General features: G+C 38.5%; 2 protein-coding genes across 3 annotated transcripts in view; one reads left to right on the plus strand and one right to left on the minus strand.

The window, feature by feature from the left end:
* Positions 1-13,249, minus strand: part of LOC111153210 (THAP domain containing 10) — a 21,014-nt gene extending 7,765 nt beyond the window's left edge. Inside the window, exon 1 of the mRNA XM_022512091.1 lies at positions 12,765-13,249. Coding sequence (XP_022367799.1) covers positions 12,765-13,193 — 429 coding nt within the window. The 5' untranslated portion in view covers positions 13,194-13,249. The remainder of the gene's footprint in view (positions 1-12,764) is intronic.
* A 449-nt stretch (positions 13,250-13,698) lies between these two features.
* Positions 13,699-20,659, plus strand: part of LOC111153209 (leucine rich repeat containing 49) — a 155,583-nt gene continuing 148,622 nt past the window's right edge. The window contains exons 1-3 of one of the 2 annotated variants that reach the window (XM_022512090.1): positions 13,699-13,828; positions 14,486-14,542; positions 16,648-16,735. In XM_022512090.1, the coding sequence (XP_022367798.1) occupies positions 13,781-13,828; positions 14,486-14,542; positions 16,648-16,735 (193 nt within the window). In that variant the 5' untranslated portion in view covers positions 13,699-13,780. The remainder of the gene's footprint in view (positions 13,829-14,485; positions 14,543-16,647; positions 16,736-20,659) is intronic. The other variant, XM_022512089.1, reaches the window with a different exon arrangement.

A 20,659-nucleotide genomic window follows, 5' to 3' on the forward strand; every position in this document is an offset into this window, starting at 1 on the left:
GGGGGAGGGGCCTGTTGTAGTGATTCTCAAGTGTCTTTGCCCCTGGTGGATTTGCACCTCCCTTACCAGGGGCTCGGCTGAGTAATCCGCTCGGGTTTGCTTTCAGGAGCTTTTGTTTCCTGAGCGCTTTCCATAGAGTTTCGGAGGACAGGAGTGAAGATGGCGGCCTCCCAGTCTCCAGCCCGGAGGTGCCGAGAGCCCGGGGCCCCACTCCTCAGTGCACCCTCAGAGAACAGCACCCAATTACTCCTGTCACCCTGGCCTCCGGCAGCGCTCTGAGCTGCCCGAGCCTGCAACCGGTTCAAGGTAACCCCGAGTTTAGAGCTCACTCCTCAGCTCTGTCTCTGTAGCTGGCTTCCCTGTTCTAATATCTGTAAGCTCTGTGACACTCAGACACCCCCGATCCTTCTGTGACCCTGCAGGACCTGAGGCCCCGCTGACCCCGTGTGGGCTTCACCCCGGTTTAGCCTCTGGAGCGATGTCCCTCAGCGGAACAGACTTTTAAAAGTCCTAATTTTGTGCTCCGTTGCTCTGCCGCTTGCCAGGAGCCGATACCTCCCCCCACGGTCTATCTTCCCGTCGCTTTGGATTCACTTCTCTGCCAGTCCTACCTTTCAGAAAGTGGTTGATTTTCTGTTTCTAGAATTGCTGTTCTTCTTCTCTTCTATCTCCCATTGGATTTGTAGGTGTTTGCAATCTTTAGATAAGCTATCTAGCTGATCTCCCGCTACCTGAAATAGCCTCAGCCTGCTACTTCTCCTCCATCTTGACTCCTCCTCCCCTATTTAAGTATTCTTTAAATACTTTCAACAATGTTTTAGTTTTCCAAGTATAAGTTTTGCCCTTCCTTTGTAAATTTACTCCTAAGTGTTTGTTCTTTGGAATCTATTGTATACAGTATTATTATCTTGGTTTTATTTTCAGATTGCTCATTGAAAATGTACAATTACAATTGATTTTTCTACATTAATCTTTTACTCTGTAATAGTGTTGAACTTGTTCTTTAATTCTAAAAGATTTTAGTAGACTCCTTAGGATTTTCTATATCTATTTCCTGTTATATGCAAATAGAAGGAGACTTACTTCTTCCTTTCCAATCTGAATGTCTTTATTTGTTTTTTTATCCATCCTATCGCTCCAGTGAGGAGGTTCAATACATGAAGTAGCAAAAGTGGGCATCCATATCTTGTTCCTAATCACTACTAAGTATGATGTTAACTGTGAGTTTTTCATCGATATTCTTTATGATGTTGAAGGAATTTGTTGAGTGTTTTATTATTAAGGGAGGTCAAATTTTGTTAAGTTCTTGTTCTGCTTCTTTTGAGATAGTTGTGGATTTTGTCCTTTAGTCTTTTGTTATAGTATATTATATTAACTGATCTTGGGAAGTTAAATAAACCTTTAATTTCTGTCAATCCCATAAGGTCATGATATACATAATCCTTTTTATAAGGTGAAGGGATTCAGTTTGGTAATACTTTGTTGAGACTTTTATGTTATGATTTATAAGAGATTTTGCTTAGTCTCTCTCTCTCTCTCTCTTTTTGTTTTGCTATCAGGGTAATATGGATTGAGATTGAGTTCAAAAGTAAGTGTTCCTCCCATACTGATTTCTTGGAAAAATTTGTAAAGAATTACTATTAGTTCTTTAAATACTTGATAGAATTCACCAATGAAGCCATCCGGGCCTGGGATTCCCTTTGTGTGTGTTTTTTTTTTTTAATTACTAATTTAATCTTTTTAATTGTTATGAATCTGTTTAATATTCTATTTCCTCTTGAGTCACTTTAGGTTATTTACGTTTTTCTAAGAATTTGTCTTAGTCATCTAAATTATTCGATTTGTCAAGTGTTTATAGTACTCTCTTATAACTCAATGTATTTCTGTAAGGTTGTTATCAATATCTCCTTCTTTGTTCTTGTTTTTATAAATTTGAGGCTTATTCCTTCTTTTTTTAATTCTTAATCAATCTAAAGTTTTGTCAAATTAATTGATATTTCAAAAGAACTCATTTTTAACTATCTTTGACAAAGCAGGAAAGAATGTTCAATGGAAAAAAGACAGCCTCTTCAATAAATGGTGTTGGGAAAATTGGACAGCCACATGCAGAAAAATAAAATTGGACCATTTCCTGACACCACAGATGAAAATAGACTCAAAATGGATGAAGGACCTCAATGTGAGAAAGGAATCCATCAAAATCCTTGAGGAGAACACAGGCAGCAACCTCTTCGACCTCAGCCGCAGCAACAGCTTCCTAGGAATATCGCCAAAGGCAAGGGGAGCAAGGGCAAAAATGAACTAGTGGGATTTTATCAAGATCAAAAGCTTTTGCACAGCAAAGGAAACAGTTAACAAAACCAAAAGACAACTGATAGAATGGGAGAAGATATTTGCAAACGACATATCGGATAAAGGGCTAGTGTCCAAAATCTATAAAGAACTTAGCAAACTCAACACCCAAAGAACAAATAATCCAATCAAGAAATGGGCAGAAGACATGAACAGACATTTCTGCAAGGAGACATCCAGATGGCCAACAGACACATGAAAAAGTGCTCCATATCACTCGACATCAGGGAAATACAAATCAAAACCACAATGAGATATCACCTCACACCAGTCAGAATGGCTAAAATTAAGAAGTCAGGAAATGACAGATGCTGGCGAGGATGCGGAGAAAGGGGAACCCTCCTACACTGTTGGTGGGAATGCAAGCTGGTGCAACCACTCTGGAACACAGCATAGAGGTTCCTCAAAATGTTGAAAATAGAACCACCCTATGACCAGCAATTGCACTACTGGGTATTTATCCTAAAGATACAAACGTAGTGATTCAAAGGGGCACGTGCACCCGAATGTTTATAGCAGCAATGTCTACAATAGCCAAACTATGGAAAGAACCTAGATGTCCATCAACAGATGAATGGATAAAGAAGATGTGGTATATATACACAATGGAATACTATGCAGCCATCAAAAGAAATGAAATCTTGCCATTTGCGACGACATGGATGGAACCAGAGGGTATCATGCTTAGCGAAATAAGTCAATCAGAGAAAGACAACTATCATATGATCTCCCTGATATGAGGGAAAGAAGATGCAACATGGGGGGTTAAGGAGGTGGGAGAAGAGTAAATGAAACAAGATGGGATTGGGAGGGAGACAAACCATAAGTGACTCTTAATCTCACAAAAAAAACTGAGGGTTGATGGGGGGAGAGGGGTTGGGAGAGGGAGGGTGGGGTTATGGACATTGGGGAGGGTATGTGTTATGGTGAGTGCCGTGAAATATGTAAACCTGGCGATTCACAGACCTGTACCCCTGGGGATAAAAATATATTATATGTTTAAAAAAATAATAAAATTTAAATAAAAAAAAAAGAAGTGATAGAGAAATAAAAAACAAAATTAAATTGCTTTGTAATTTTATCTAGTGCCCTGGTCATGGCAATTGCTTTTGAACCATTGAAAAATATTTTAGTTGGCTTTCATAGTTGCTGGAACATAGGCCATAAACACCCAAGTTAAAGAAACTTTGTGAAGAAACTTTTGTGAAGAATCCCTTTGTTGTAGTTTTTTTTTTTTTTTAAGATTTTTATTTATTTATTTATGAGAGACAGAGAGAGAAGCAGAGGCAGAGAAAGAAATAGGCTCCCCACGGAGCAGGGTCCTGGCATGGGACTTGAACCCAGGACCCCAGGATCGTGACCTGAACTGAAGACAGAGGCTTACCTGACTGAGCCATCCAGGTGCCCTTAAGAGTGTTTTTGTAACAGGAATAATTATACCTAATTATACCTACTTTTTTTTTTAAGATTTTATTTATTTATTTGACAGAGATCACAATTAGGCAGAGAGGCAGGCAGACAGAGAGAGAGAGAGAGAGAGAAAGGAGGAAGCAGGCTCCCTGCTGAGCAGAGATGTGGGACTCAATCCCCGGACCCTGGGATCATGACCTGAGCCGAAGGCAGAGGCCTTAACCCACTGAGCCACCCAGGTGCCCCAATATTACTGAGGACTTAAATCAAAATATAAGGCTTACCTTTTCATTTGTGTCTATAAAATTATGACCAATTTCTATTGGCTGTATCTACTTCTAAGCCAAGCATTATAAAAGTCTATAATAAGTAATATTTCTTTAGAAAACAGGTTTATGCCTGGAAAAATGGCATTTTAGGAACTTAATCAGGCTTTTAAAAATAACTTCTGTTCCCATTAGAATAATAATTTTTATCACTGAGAAAAATTTGCACCAGAGAAGCAAAAATAAACTAAAAATTAGCCATCATCTCTTTATCTGTAGCTAATAACTTTGTATTTTAGAACTTTTTTTGGTCTTTTCCATATGTGTTTTTTTAATTGGAATCATCTGTTTTATAACCTTGTTTTTTCCTTTAATATATCATGTTTCAATGTTATTAAATATTCTACATAATTTTTATGGCTGTATAACATCTATTGCATAGATACACTATAACCTATTAAAATAATCTATATTAGAATTTTTTAAAAGATTTTATTTATTTATTTGACAGAGAGAGAGATCCTAAGTAGGTAGAGAGGCAGGTAGGGTGGGGGCAGGATCCCGCTGAGCAGAGAGTCCGATGTGGGGCTTGATCTCAGAACCTTGAGATCATGATTTGAGCCGGGGGCAGAGGCCCAACTGACCTGAGCCAGAGGCAGAGGCCCAACTCACTGAGCCACCCAGGCGCCCCTATATTAGAAATTTTTGAAAATAAATCTTTTGTGCACATATCTGATTATTTCTTCTTCATATTAAAAGGTTAAGAAGCAGAATTTCCAAATACATCATTGATCAGCTGGAATATAAGTTAAAAGAAAACATTTGAAATGAGGCAGAGAGAGACAAAAGTTTGGAAAGTATAGAAAAGATCACAAGAGACAAAGCGGGTAAGATGAGAAAGCATCATATATGATATAAATTGTAGTACTGGAGGAAAAGAGAGAGAAAATGGGACAGAAGCACTGTTTGAGCAAATAATATCTGAAAATTCACCAAAATGGAGAGAAGATATTAAGACAGGGTTTTACAAAAGCGTTATTTGTATTTATCAAAATAAAAGCAAAGACATGCCTGTGCACTTTACAGTAAAACTGAAAAACAAAAAGAAAATATTAGAAGCAGCCAGAGGAAAAAAGATACATTCTCTTCAAAGGGGCAATCGGAGGAGAGTAATGCCAAAATTCTTAAGGATACAGAAAGATCGCAAATAAAAGGATGTAAAAAGATGTCCTATGCCAACGCTAACCTAAAGAAAGCTGATGCTGCTATATTAGCACTACATAACACAAAAACTGTTAGAATTAGAAGATCAAATACGTAGATTCAAAATCACAGTGGAAGATTTTTAACATGCCTCTCCCAGTAATTAATACAGTAAGTAGACAGAAATTCTATAAGGATAGAGAACCTGTAAGCACGATTAATAGACATACGTGGAACACATACTCAACTGCAGAACATGCATTCACCTCAAGTGCACATGGAACATTATAAAAACTGATCTATGTTTTGCCTAATACAAGTTTCAATAAATTTCAAATGATTAAATTCATATGCTGTAAGTTGTCTGGCTACAGTGTAACCGACCTGGAAATTGATAACAAAAATAGAACTACAAAATGCCTGTATGTTTGGAAATTTAAAAACCCACTTCTAAATTACCCATGAAAAGATAAGAGAGAAATTTAGGATGAAAATAAAAAGATATTTTAAGCTAAATAATCATATTCTATATCAAAAACTTGTGGGACTCAATGCCATGCTTACAAGGGAATTTATAGTCTTAAATGCACAAAAGACTGTAGAAAAATTAATTAGGCTTAAGTAATTTAGAGTGGAATCATTAACATTACACAAAACATTTATCCCACAAAATATTTCTAACATATCCTCATTTCAGAAGTCAATTTTTCCTGTATTAAAACCACTCTAGGGAATTCTACAATTGGGAAATAAGCATGTGAAACTCAAATGCCTCTTTGGCTATTAATATGAAAGTTCTGGAAACCCATGATCCAATTTAAACTCTCAAGAAGTTAGAAGAACAGTAAATAAAAATTTTTTTTAAAAATTCAAAAAGTAGAGGAATCAAGAGTGGAGCTATAGGGGCGCCTGGGTGACTCAGTGGGTTAAAGCCTCTGCCTTCGGCTCAGGTCATGATCCCAGGGTCCGGGGATTGAGTCCCACATCGGGCTCTCTGCTCAGCAGGGAGCCTGCTTCCTCCCTCTCTCTCTGCCTGCCTCTCTGACTACTTGTGATCTGTCTGTCAAATAAATAAATAAAATCTTAAAAAAAAAAAAGAGTGAACTATAATGTAAACTATGGCACATGGGTAATAGTGATGGGTCAATGTAGGTTCATCCGTACTAACAAATGTACCAACTCTGGTGGGGATGTTGATATTGGAAGTGACTGCGCATGTGTGGGGGCAGTGGGAATATGGGAAATCTCTCTATAGTCCCCTCAATTTTGCTGTGAACCTAAAACTTCTAAAAAAAAAAAACTCTAAGTCTTACAAAAATAATTTTTAAAATACTGGAAAAAAATTTTAAGATGTTTATTTATTTGACAGAGAGAGACAGAGATAGCCACAGAGAGTAAGAGTGGGGAGGAGAAAGGAGAAGCAGGCTCCCCCTGAGCAGGGAGACACACATAGGCCTTGATCCCAGGACCCTGGGATCATGACCTGAACCGAAGGCAGACACTTTATCCACTGAGCCACCCAGGCGCCCCACTACTGGAAAATGTTCTTAAAAATTTAAGCAGCGGGGTAAAATATGAAGTATTTGGTAATTCAGTGTTTTGTCTTCACGTAAGCAAGCAAGTTGGTTATTCTGATATTCTTTACATGAAATACCACATCTTAATATGTACAGATAATTTTAAGTGAAGTTTTCACTTTTTAACAAGCTTGCTTAATGGAAAAATAGAAGCAAATATCTCTGTTAATCATTTAGCTTAGTACTATATAAATCTAACCTAGCAACTAAAAAATCAAAGTTGAAAAAAATAAGTACTGGGAAGGAAAAATGACAGAAAATAATGAAAACAAAACGAAACACAAAACCTAGAAAGAAGACCAAGAAGGCAGTTTATTCCTTGAAAAGATTAATAAAAATTGATAAACACCTGATGAAGCAGATAAAAAACCAAATGAAGGGGCGCCTGGGTGGCTCAGTGGTTAAAGCCTCTGCCTTCGGCTCAGGTCATGATCTCAGGGTCCTGGGATCGAGTCCCGCATGGGGCTCTCTGGTCAGCAGGATGCCCGCCTCCTCCTCCTATCTCTCTCTGCCTGCCTCTCTGCCTACTTGTGATCTGTCAAACAAATTAAAAAAAAAATCTTTAAAAAAAAACAAATGAAAAAGCAAAAATCATATAGAATACATACAGATCATATAGCATTTTAAAAGGTAAAAAATTATTATAACTTTGGGTCAATATATTTGAAAACTGACAAATTTTTAGAAAAGTGTAATTTATCAAAATAAGTGCAGAAACAAAAAACTGAATAACCCTATAACTGTTAAAAAAAAAAAAATGAATCCATCATTAAAAATCTTCCCACAAGGGACACCTGGATGGTGAAGGTGGTTGAGCATCCACTCTTGGTTTCCTCTCAGGTCGTGATGTCAAGGTCATGAGATCAAGCCCTGCAGTGGGCTCTGTGCTTAGCACGGAGTCTGCTTGAAATTCTCTCTGCGCCTCCTGCTTGTGTGCATACACTCTAAAATAAATAAATAAATCTTAAAAAAAAATCTTCCCACAAGGAAAACTCCAGGACTAGGTAAGGACCTGGTATCTTTATCAGCAAACTCTACCAAATATTAATATCAAATTTATTAATGAATATATGCCAATTTTTAGAAACATTTCCAGAGAATGATATGAGGAAATAACTCCACATTAGTCAGCATAATCTTGATACCAAATTTGAGAAAGACATTTTTTTTTCTTTTAAGATTTTCTTTATTTATTTGTCAGACAGGCAGAGGGAGAAGCAGGCTCCCTGCCCAGCAAGAAGTCCAATGTGGGACTCAGTCCCAGGACCCTAGGATCATGACCTGAGCTGAAGGCAGATGCTTAACCTACTGAGCCACCCAGGCACCCCTGAGAAAGGCATTTCAAGAAAGAAAAATTACAGACTGAGTTTGCCCATGAACACAGATGTAAAAATCCTAAGAATTAGCAAATCAAATCAAGCAATATTTAAAAGAGTAATACACCTTGGCCAAAATGTGTTTATTTCAGCCATGCAAGTTTGGTTCTATATTTCAAAACCAGGCAATATAATTCACCACAATAACAGAATAATAGACAAAATACATGATCATGAATAGATTGAGAAAAAGCACTTGATCTAATTTAACATCATTTATGATTTACATCTGTAGCAAAAACTAGGAATAGACAGGAGTATTTTTTTATGACAAAAAGCAGCTGCAAAAAAAAAAAAAAAACTGTAGCAAAAATCATATAAAATGGTAAACTTAAAGGCTTTCCCTCTGGAAATAAGAATGAGAAAAAGGATTCCTCATCACCTCTTTGGTTCCCAACATTGTACTGAAGTTTCTAGTTAGCATAGCAGGAATAGGAAATAAAAGCACAAACATCAAAAACTATTTGCTGACATGTTATAGACATGTAGAAAGTTGGAAAATATCTATAAATTATTGGAATAAATAGTTTTTCACAAGGTTTCTGGATACAAGGTCAACAAAGATCAATTTATCTACATAAATACATAAAAATAAAATTTTAAATACTGTTTATAATAGCAAAATCAAATAGGAATAAATTTAATAAAAGATGTACAAAACCTTTACATAGAATGCCATAAAATATTTTTAAGAGGAACATAAAAACCCAGGTAAATGTAGGGATACACTACATTCATGGATTGGAAGAACTGTTATTGTCAATATGTCTTTCTTCCCACATTCACTTATAAATTCCATGTAGCCCCAATCAAATCCCAGTAAATAATTTGTGGAAATTGACAAACCAATTCTAAGACATATATGGAACTTTAAGGAGCCCCAAATAGCCTAAGACATCTATGAAGATGAAGGAGGTAAGAGAAATTGATCAATTAAATGTTGATTCTTAATATAAGCTACAATAATTAAGGTACTGTCATACTGTTGCAAAAATATGCAAACTGATAAATGGGCAGAATTTAAAAATGTGGAAACAGACTTAATGTGTGCATAGAAACTTAACTAATGACAAAGTTGATGCTGTAGGACGAGGAAATGCTAGTCTTTTCAATAGGAGAGGCTGAGTCAATTGGGTATGTATGTGGGAAAAAAATGAAACTTAAACCCTATCTCACATCATAAACAAAAGTCAATTCTGAATGGGCTGTTGATCTGAATGTAAAAAGTAAAAACAATTAAATTTATAGAAGGCAGTATAAGAGTGTTTTAAGCATTAAACATATAGAAAAATGTTGGTAAGTTGGTCTGCATTAAAATTAAGAATTTCAGTACATCAAAAGACACTATTAAGAAGGAAGAGGCAAAGGCACAGTGGGAGAAGATATTTGAAACATATTCAATTGACAAAGAAAGCCAGAATTTATTAAGAATCCGAAATCAACAAAAGTAAGATAACCCAATAGAAAAATGGGCATACCACCAAAGAGGCTATCCACATGTTCAATTAACATCTGAAAAGGTGTTCCCTTACTAATTTCATTTACAAAATGGGAAATGCAAAGTAAACCACCACTACACACCTTGCAAAAGGACTCAAATGTGAAAGTCTAACAAACCAAGTGTAGGCAAGAATGAGGAACAATGTAAACTCTCACAGGCTGCTAGTAAAGTGTGAACTGGTATGACTATTTTAAAAAACCGCTTGGAATTATTTATTGAAGTTTAGCATAATACCATGTCCCAGCAACTGTAGGTATATACCATGAGAAATGTGTGCACATATGAAAAAGACATGTTCAAAAATGCATATAGCAGCATTACTTATAATCGCCCCCAAATGGTAACAACCCAGATGTCCAAATAGAGTAGAAAAGATACATTTTTGGGGCATTTTCATACAATGGAGCACTATATAATAATTAAAACGAATTTCTGCTATATGAAACTATATGGATGAACCTCACAAATATATTGTTGAACAAAGAAGCCAGAGGCAAGAAATGCCTACATAATGGTTCTATTTTATGAGGCTTTAAAAAAAAAAAAAGCAAACTTGGTTTCTTCAAGGAGTGAAGGCTGCAGCTCAGGTGATACAGGGGTCCCTGGGTTGCTAGCAGTGTTCGATTTCTTTGAGTGTCTAGTGGCTACACTTGTTCAGTCTGTGTTAATTTAATGACAATATTTGTCCACTTCCCTGCACATTTTTACATTTCAATTAGACAATTTAAAAATACAGCTGGATAAAAAATAAGCAATTAGCAGTTAAGGAAAATAATCACAGCCTCATGAAGCAAGATATCAGATAGTACATAGCGCTCCTCAGAGCCCCCTTTCTCCTGGGAGATAGTCCCTAATCTTTTCTCAAGCTCCCTACAGATAGGGAATACTCAGTTACATTTATCTACATAAAACCCAACTATCCAGAACAGTATCTATAATAGCCCTCCGTAAATGTTATACAATGCCTGGAAATTAGATTTTTAGTCAGTTGGTCCTGGAATTGGAAAAACAGTGAGTGGGGAAAGGAGCCAGAGGTCGCACAAGTACTTTCTTAGCAATGTTTCTAGGGCTCTCAATCCAGACCTGGCTAAAAAGGTATTGCTATCAACTCTAAACTCTTTTTAACCTTATATACTTCTAAAGTAACTATTACTTAATTTCCTAATAAACAGTAAGTATATTAATTGCATTAATATGGATTGTTAGAAATGTTGGCTAGATATATTAATATATATAATATTCTAATTGCAAAGTAGGTTTGGTATGTACTCTGGATTTCCTCAAGGTTAGCCTTTGTTATAAAATCTTTGATTGTTTCACTAGCCTGGCTTTTCTTCTCCCAAGTTTTGATAGGGTGGTATAATTATGAGGAAGTAAAATGGTAAAAGGGTGTGTATGGCATGTTCAATGCTCCTCTCTTTTACTACATATTTGCATTTGTGTATTACATATGTGCTTAGGTAAAGGTTGGATGAGTGTGATAGTGGACAGATAATTAAAGGAAGGGGCAGATGGTACTGGTACACAGCCTGGTGAGAAGGTCAGCTGGCTGAGAACTGAAAATTCCATTATAGTACAAAAAAGTGTTCTTAGAGTCTCATAATCACTCCACAAATATTTATTGAATTCCTAAAATTTGCAAAATATTATCTAGGTATTGCCAATACAATAATGAACATGTCAGATAGGACCCCTGCTCTCACGGAGCTTACATTCTAATGTGAAGACAGACATTAAGCAAACGACACAATTATTTCATGACAATTGTGATATGTTATTGAAGTATGTATGATACCAAAGCATATGAACTATATGAAGAATGAAAATATATAATTAGGGGACCAAAGGGGAAGGATGTTTGAATTGATTTTTGAAGTAAAAAGACTTAATTGATGATAATGGGGAATGGGAGGAGCATAATTCCAGGGTATTACATGAAACAAATGAGTGAAGGCTTGTTGGTAGGAAGGAACATAGCATGTTCAAAAATGGAAAAGATCAACATGACTGGTGTATACGGCGCAACAAGGACAGTGGCCTTGGATAGGACTAGTATGGTAGGCAAAAAGCATGCAAGGACTTGTCGAATGTGTTAGTAATTTTGCTCTTAATCCTAGTAATATCAGGATACCTTGAAAGTGTCTTAAGCACCCATTCCAATGTAGGAAGCAGGCTGGTATTTCGGAAAATGGTTTGGTCTGGCAATTGGACCTAGAGCAAATATTACAGGCCTGTGAGGAAATTCTTAATCTCCTGGACTGACATCCTTGTGTATAAAGTTTGAGTCTGGGCTAAAGAGCGCTTAGTCAAAGCCAAAATGTCAGTTACAGATCAACTGACGATCACTTGGTGAACTCTTCCCATCTCTGGAAATGAACGCCTTTTAGATCCAACCAAAAGTCATAATTTAATCTCTGTGATGGTGATAGGGCTGATGTTTGATTATCTCAAAGAAGGCTGGGAAGTCTTCACTAAGATGGGAAGTGGGGAAGAAGATATAGTGCCCGGATGCAAAGTCTAGTCCGCGCGTGTGAGAGCTAATAAGGCAGCAGAAGAGGGCAAGGTGAGAACACTAAGCTCACTAGGATGTTTTAACTTACAGGGAGCCAGTCAAGAGGAAGTTCAGGGGTGCGAAGAGATTTATCAGCAAACCCCATTTTCATCCGTGGCTCCACACCCCCCTTCCCTCACCATATTGGCAGTTACCATCATTTCCTCAAGCTCAGGTTAATGTCGAGCAAGAACAGTTACAAGCACCCCTTTCCTTGAAATTTGCACAAATGGGACCCTTTCTATTTAAAAAGTCTGCAGCGGACTGTGAAGGCGACTCTATAAAGGATGAGAGTGTGTGTTTGTGTGAGTCCGAGGGAGGATGAGGCAGAAGCAAACTATGTAACCCCCAGCGTTCATGTCAAATAGGACCTGGCGATCCCCGCTACAGCACCCTCCTAATTTTAAGGATGGGAAAACGGAACCCTTCGAGGTGAGATGACCTTCCCCAGGTGACACTAGTGGCACAGCCGAGCCACAGTCTGGGGGTCCTTCCGCGACCCTCGGTGGACTTCTGATGTCCCTTTACCTGTGAAGGCGCAGCCCTCTTCCTGGCCCGGAGGAGCGTACTGGAGGCTGGCCGCGGGGCGGCCTCTGCCTGCCTGCCTGCCTGGGGCTCTTCTCCCTTTTCGGGGCCGCCCGCGTGTTCTCCCTCTTCTTCCCCCTTAGGTGCCGGGGCGGACACCCGGTGCAGGGTGGGCACGGCGCCCGCTACGAGCCTCAGGCGCTGGGAGAAGCGCAGGTTCTTCTGGATAACCGAAGAGACGTCAAAACAGGCCGGAGCGAAGTGGTCCGAGCAGATGACAGAGCGGTCATTGCCCCCGTACCAGTCGGCGCGGCGGCCCCGCACGAAGCGGTCCCACAGCAGCCGCACCGCCCGGTCCTTGGGGAAGCGGAACAGCGACTTCCCGGACTTGGTGGTGTTACCGCAGTGGGCGGCCACGCAGCGGGCCGGCATGGCCGCGGCCTCAGCCTCTGCACACCCGCGCGCTCCCAGCCGGGGAGACGCCGGTCCCCCTGCGCCAGTCCGCGCAGCGCGGCGCCTCGTGCGTGCCTCTACCTCCGGCCACCGGAAGTCCCGAGCTGGGGCCCCACAGGGGAGTACGCCGTGCTCGGATATCGGCCTCCGTCCGCTCGCAGCGGTCCTCCCCGGAGAGCAGGGCGCCACCGGCAGCGGGATCCAAATTTCGCGCGGGCCGAACTGAGGTGGGCCGTAAAGAGGAACGGACCGGAAGTGGTGGTTGTCACAGCTACCGAGGCGGCCGGCCTCTTCCCCGTGTCCTCCTCCCCACACTCCCGCTCCGTTTGCACGAGGCCAGGAAAGCAGGACGAGGAAGTGCGGACGCACCGGACCCCAGCAAACATCACCGGAGGCTCTACCGACCGGGTGGGCCAGCCGATTTAGGAGAGGACCAGACCGGAAATGGTCGTCTCCATGGTAACCCCTGAGCGGGTTGCCTGGGAGATGACCCCTTTCGGTGTCTGAGTCTCCGCTGTATCGTCGCTTCTAAGGCAGATCTAACAGATCCTGGACTGTCTCCTGCCATGATTCCCGGGAAGTACCGCTCTGTTTCTGGCCGGGCTGCGAATAACGTAGGTTGGGTCTACTGCCTTACCCTTCTCCCCCATTCGTATCTTTCTTTCTGACTGGCGTCTTTGTCCTAGGTGATGGGCTGTATTATTGGGACCAGGATCGCTGAATCTACTCAAGCTATTGTCTGACCGAGGCTTGAGATTCGTGGACTGGACCAAGGCACTTGGAGGGTATTTAATATTGTGTGATGGGTAATCAAAGTCTTGTCCAGGTTCTTGGCTTCCAGAAGGTGGAGCTGGTCTGCTGTGAAAGGCTAAGACTCATTTCAATTCTTTTAACCAGTCGATCTCCCACCCCTTCTCTTAATTAAGAAAAAAAAATGTATTATTGATAGGCACTCCACCTCCTTCACCTGTCCCATTGAGATATTTACGTAGACTTGAAATGGCAAGGGTCAGATGCCTCAGGTTATAAGGTAGAGGGTCAAATCGCTGCAGACATTTTGGGAAATAAATCACAGGGAAACCTTTTAATTCTTAGTCGCGATTTTATTGTTTTCAGCAGATCGTCAGAACATGATCATTTACCACAAACGAAAAGCAAGCATTCTGTTTTATTCTAAGTGTTTGTTATATCTTTCTCTGTACCAGTTTGGGGAGAAATATGTGTGTATTTAAGTTAAGAGCGTATTTTATGCTATAATTTTTACGTTGCAGGTGAACTGTGGGCTTCATCTGGTTATTCAAACATCATCGCTTCCTGAAAAAAGCAAAGTAAGATTTAAGCAGATTTATATTTAAATCGAAGTTAAATTATTTTATAACCTACACAAATAACAGCATGATTTAAAGAGTAGAGCTAAAATGATTTTTATTCTCTGCCCACCTAAAGTAAAAAAGCCTCTTTAAAAAACTGATTCTTACTTCACCGATTACAAGAGGTGGGTTTTGTTTTGTTTTTTATATTTAAACATTTCTTAAGTCAGGATTCTTCTTAAAATTGATGGCACATCATAGTCGAATTAGGAAAGTTCTTCTTTCTTAGTAGTGAGTAAAATGATGGTATGCCTTACTACTGATGGCATCTTATAATGGATAAAATGTAATAATATGGGGGGATATATCTACAGATTCCATTTATAATCAGGGGAGAACATAATAGATTAGCAGTGAAAATATATTGGGCCTAATGCTATTTAGAAGTTAAGATGTAAACACAAGATTCTTTTTTCCCAGATTTTCATACAATATCCGCTGGCCTTTCCATTATTTCTAGCTTTAGATCTGATTTTTGAGATACATGTTTTTCTTTCCCTCCTGTCTCACCTCAGCACTCAGACATACTCATCTACCTCCCACAGAACTGTCTCAAGACACAAAACAATTTTTCCTCCTTTGCCCAAGTTGGATGCCTCCAGCTATCACAATTCAGTTTTTTTCCTGAAAGATTGTTCAGTAGATGTCACTGGGGGAACTCTAAAGTGAAGGACAGAGTTTACAAACAATAGCATGAGGAGGGTAAGGAGGGGCATGAAGGGGGTTGACAGAAGGACACCATTAGTCGAGGAGGCAGTAGTTGATTATATTAAATGTGAAAATAAACCCTTGAAAAATAGACCATTTGATCATCTTGAATAAATAGCAATTAGCTAGATTAATTGAAAATATTCTTTATTATAATTGGACATAATGGATCCTTGCCAAAGTTTTGCTAATTGATTTTGCTGGAAAAATCCCGTTTTATCATTGTAACGTATTTCTAGGAACTATGTGCCTTGTCCAGATTCTTTTCAAACCACTTACTTTCTCTAGAGTGGACATATGTTCTGAGAAAATACCTTTAGCTCATATAATTCATAAAGTTATAGTACAAATGCTGTTATAATGTTTATTATGGATGAATCAGAAGCATCATAACTCTTTTATGATACTATTTAGGGTTTTTTGGTGGCTAATCACGAGGTTTTTTTTTTTTTCTCAGTCCTATCAAATAATTTAAAATCAATTTAAAGAATATCCTTCTTAGAAGGTTTAGATATACAGTTTTATTACACTTGGATTCTTTTTTTTTTTTTTAAAGATTTTATTTATTTATTTGACAGAGAGAGATCACAAGTAGGCAGAGAGGCAGGCAGAGAGAGAGGAGGAAGCAGGCTCCCCGCCAAGCAGAGAGCCCGATGCGGGGCTGGATCCCAGGACCCTGGGATCATGACCTGAGCCAAAGGCAGAGGCCTTAACCCACTGAGCCACCCAGGCGCCCCTACACTTGGATTCTTAAAAGGAATTCTGATGATAAAAACATAGTGATTTTTTTTCAACAGAATTTACTTTTTGCTATATGATTTTTGCTTTTGTTTTCTAGAAAATGGTTCTTTTAATCATTGTATTTGTGGTGAGCATATGGAGGAATTGCAAGTGGTTTATAGCATAGTTTCATCTGACCCCATGAAATTGACTCTGTGTGTGCGTGTGTGTGTGCGCTAAAAACTCTTAACATAAAAACTGCCATTTTAGCCATTTTAAGTTGTACAAATTTGTGATATTAAATACATTCACAAGGTTGTGTAGCCATCATCAGTGTGTAGTTCTAGAACTTTTGCCACTCAAAAGGGAGTCCCTGTACTGATTAAACAATCACTCCCCATTCCCCCTTCCCACCCCCTTTGAAAACCATAAATCTATTTTCTATCTCTTTAGATTTTTTTATTATCAGTTTTTCATAGATGGAATCCTATGCCATGTGCCATTTTATGTCTCTCTTCTTTTATTCAGCATGTTTTCAAGGTTCATCTGTGTTGTGTCTTGTGTCAGTATTGTACATAATTTTATAATTATCTTTATTACTTACTGTTAAATTTTCCCCCAAATATGTCTTTTAGGTTGAATTCAAGCTAAATAAAGAAATGCCGTCATTCTCTGGTCGACTCTTACAACATGATCTTGAAAGAAACTACTCAAGTAGGCAAGGTATTGTCAGCAAGTGGAGATCAGATATGTCTTATCTTATTTGAGTAATATTGCTTAATAATCTTGACTACCTAAATCCAAATAGACTTGAATTAAAAATGAAATGGTTCATTAACCAATGGTTCACTGATCAAATTGGTTTGGTATTTATTTGGATCAGAATTGATTTTATATATACAGCATGGTAGATTATTTTCAATAGAAAAAGCAGTTGTACTGTAGTTTGAGGCTGGGTTATGCACAACAGAATGGGAAGGAATCTTCCAAATGCTGTTTTAGAATGAGGAAAAATGCCTACCGCATGAGGGTAAGAGTATGGGAACACATATGTCTAGGAAATATGGGAACAGTGGAAAGAGTGAAAAGTCAGGAGTAGAAAAGAAAATCTTTCCCTTACTAATGTATATAATTATAGATATTTTAAGTCAAAGGCCTTACACTTTAGTGTGCCATCACCTGAGATTTTATTAGAAAGGCAGGTTCTTAGTACTCCCCCTCCTTTCTTCCTCTTCCCCATTCTGATTTTGTAGGTCTCAAGTGGGATTTGGAAATGTGCATTTTATTTTTTTTAATTAATTATTTTTATTAACGTAAATGTATTTTTTGCCCCAGGGGTACAGGTCTGTTAATCGTCAGGCTTACACTTTTTACAGCACTCACCATAGCACATACCCTCCCCAATGTCCATGGAAATGTACATTTTAATGTCTCGAGGGATTCTGATGGATGTGGTTTGTGGACCACCCTTTGAAAAACAGTGCCTTATATGATCTGGTTAGATTTCTGAAATGAGTTTTTCAGTTCAAGGAGAAATGTTCCTTTAGACATTTGAGTGGTTAGTTGGTTGTTAACAACTGCTAGCCATCTGTAATGGGCTAATGTTAAGCATTACAGAATCCTTATATACTGTACCATCTGTACCTCCTAGGAGTTTGTATGAGGGGGTTGATCTGTATAGGCAGGCCCAGATTGTGCATCTCATTACTGCACGAACGTATGGTCATCTCGAATGTTGGATTAGTTTTCTTTTTTTGTTTTGTTACTTTTGGACTTTCCTCTTGGGCCCATCTAATTTGAGATGACTTTTTCTTTTTCTTTTTTTTTTTCTTTTTCTTTTTTAAAGATTTTATTTATTTGACAGAGAGAGATCACAAGTAGGCAGAGAGAGTGGTGGGGAAGCAGGCTCCCCGCTGAGCAGAGATCCTGATGTGGGGCTTGATCTCAGGAACCTGAGATCATGACCTGAGCCAAAGGCAGAGTCTTAACCCTCTGAGCCACCTAGGCACCCCTGACTTTTCTCTTTCTTATATCCTACAGTCAAGTCTTGGCCAACTGCTATACATGGCATCAACATAACTGCAGTTCCACGCTACAGGGAGCATCTGTCTTGTTCTCTTTGGTTCAGTTCACTACATATTTATTGAGTGTATGCTATGTGCTAGATACTGTATTAGGAGTAGAGTTATAGATGTGAAATTGAGAATTCTCAAACAAGATTCTTTATGTTTGCATTATGAATTTCCTTTACATTTTTTTATAATAATATCTTATATGTGTGTTCTAAGTCCTGAGTCAAACTTACACACTTTTCCCAAGCTATTCTCAATTTAGAAAAAGAGTTTGTTATACAGATTTCTGGATGACTGGCCAGGTAAATTTATTTAAGTGATAAGGTATTACTAGAGATTTGCTAATGAGGAAATAGTATAGAGCACTGAATTTTGTGAACCTAAGAGGTAAATAAAGTTTCATACATAAGTAATGACTCATGAATTACAAAATTCTTTAGGGAAAAATAAAACTCTTTTTTCATTGAAGGATTTCATTCAAAATTGTTCTCTGTGACAGGCTAGTCATTTGTACCCTGTTCTTTCCAAATGTGCATCCTCCATAGTTCCAGGCAATTTCATGCAAAGGAGACCCATGTGGCGTATAGCTGTTTTTTTTCGACTTATATACTCACCATTCTGTCTGCAAAGACATAAAACTTTGGCAAAATTATAAGTGGCATTTATCAAGAAGGTTTGGGAATTTTTCTCTAATAAACTGCATTCTGATATCTAAATATAATTTCACCCATTTCCTTTTTTTCTCAATTTTTCCAAAATTAATTAAGCTTAATAGCCTGTCAGCATAAATTAATCAATGGTACTCTCAGTTTAAAGGAAAGAAGCTGAATATTTTAGTTAGGCTGGTAAATTTAAAACTTGGTATGTATATTTTTCGGGGCTTTTTAGATTATTGTTAAGAGTTAATCCCTGTATCCTTGGGATTTAATAAGTGCCAGATATTCTAAGGATACAATAAAATCTCAGTTAACCAGAATTTAATTTATTAGCTCCCTTAATTAAGAATTCCAAAATGTGTATATAGAGAGGAAGATTCAGTGCTTCACTCTTAAAATCATGATAGATCAGTGGAAAACCTAGAATCAGTATCTCAAAGGTAAGGCTGAGTGGACAGTCATATAGAACCATGCACTGTATCATCCATCCACCCACCTTTCCATCTATCCACTTACCCATCCATTTACCCATCTGTTCATCCGCGTATGTAGTGTGCAGTGCAGTGAAGGTTCTTTTTGAATATAGACTGTTATTGAAAGAATGGTCAGCATTTTTTAAAAAAAGATTTATTTATTTATTTGAGAAAAAGAGCACGAGGTAATGCAGGGGGTGTGAAGAGGGAGAGAGAACCTCAAGCAAACTCCGCACTGAGTACAGAGCTTGACATGTGGTTCCATCTCACGACCCTGAGACCATGACCCTGAGATCATGACCTGAGCCGAAACCAAGAGTTGGGCACTTAACCAACTAAGCCCCCCAGGTGCCCCCAATCCGCATTTTTTTTTTTTTTTTAAGATTTTATTTATTTATTTGACAGACAGAGATCACAGGTAGGCAGAGAGGCAGGCAGAGAGAGGAAGGGAAGCAGGCTCCCTGCTGAGCAGAGAGCCCGATACGGGGCCTGATCCCAGGACTCTGGGATCATGACCTGAGCCGAAGGCAGAGGCTTTAACCCACTGAGCCACCCAAGCGCCCCAACCCAATCCGCATTTTTATACCAAAATACAAGACTTTGATTTTCTTTCTTTCTTTTTTTTTTTTTTTAACAGAAATAGTATATGCGAAATAGATTTCCACTTAACTTTTAGTAAACTGGAAAATCAATTAGTTTATTGATTCCTTGGATTCGGGCAAGAATATAAAGAATGTAAAATGAGGTCTGTCTCCCAAAGAGCTCATAAATTTGTGGGGAAAACAGGGGCTTCATATCCAGTAAATTAAATAGTGACATATGAAATAAAGGAAATGTTTCAATTAAAATTCTGCCACATTGTAATGTGGTTTATATGTAGGGTGAAACATTCCACAAATATATGTGGGTGTTTGATATGCAAATATATGTGCATATATCTGCATAAGTATGTGGATGTGTCAGTCATAGATCACTCTGGTTTCCAGTCATTTAAAGGATCTTGTTTGTGGGTTTTAAGGTGTTTCTTCCTAATTGTTGTCATTCGTTGCTCTATCTTGTAAGATATATATCACACTGATTGTGATAGTGAGCTCATCGAGGGGTCAGGGATTATGACTTCTGTGCATAATAGGAACTGAAAAGTGTAAGGATAAAACTTGCTTTGAGCATAAATGAATCTTTGCTTTGATTATTTCCTGTATACCCCAAGTCTTTGAAAGTTTCAGTCTGCCTCTTAAACTGAGGATTGGCTTGAAGCCTTAACAAAATAATTTAAAAACCTGACTCTGATGCTAATAACAGAAATCAAGGTTGTCCATTGGTTGGTTTTACCTGTATCATCTTTAGGTGGACAATTATACCTTACTCAATTAATCCTTAGACCAATTTTTGTTTGTTTCTTTCTTTTTTTTTTTTTTTTTAACTATCTGAATTTCAATTTCCAAA

This window comes from Enhydra lutris, unplaced genomic scaffold, assembly GCF_002288905.1.
Source record: "Enhydra lutris kenyoni isolate GAN:26980312 unplaced genomic scaffold, ASM228890v2 scaffoldscaffold31, whole genome shotgun sequence".
NCBI classification, from domain to species: Eukaryota; Metazoa; Chordata; class Mammalia; order Carnivora; family Mustelidae; genus Enhydra; species Enhydra lutris.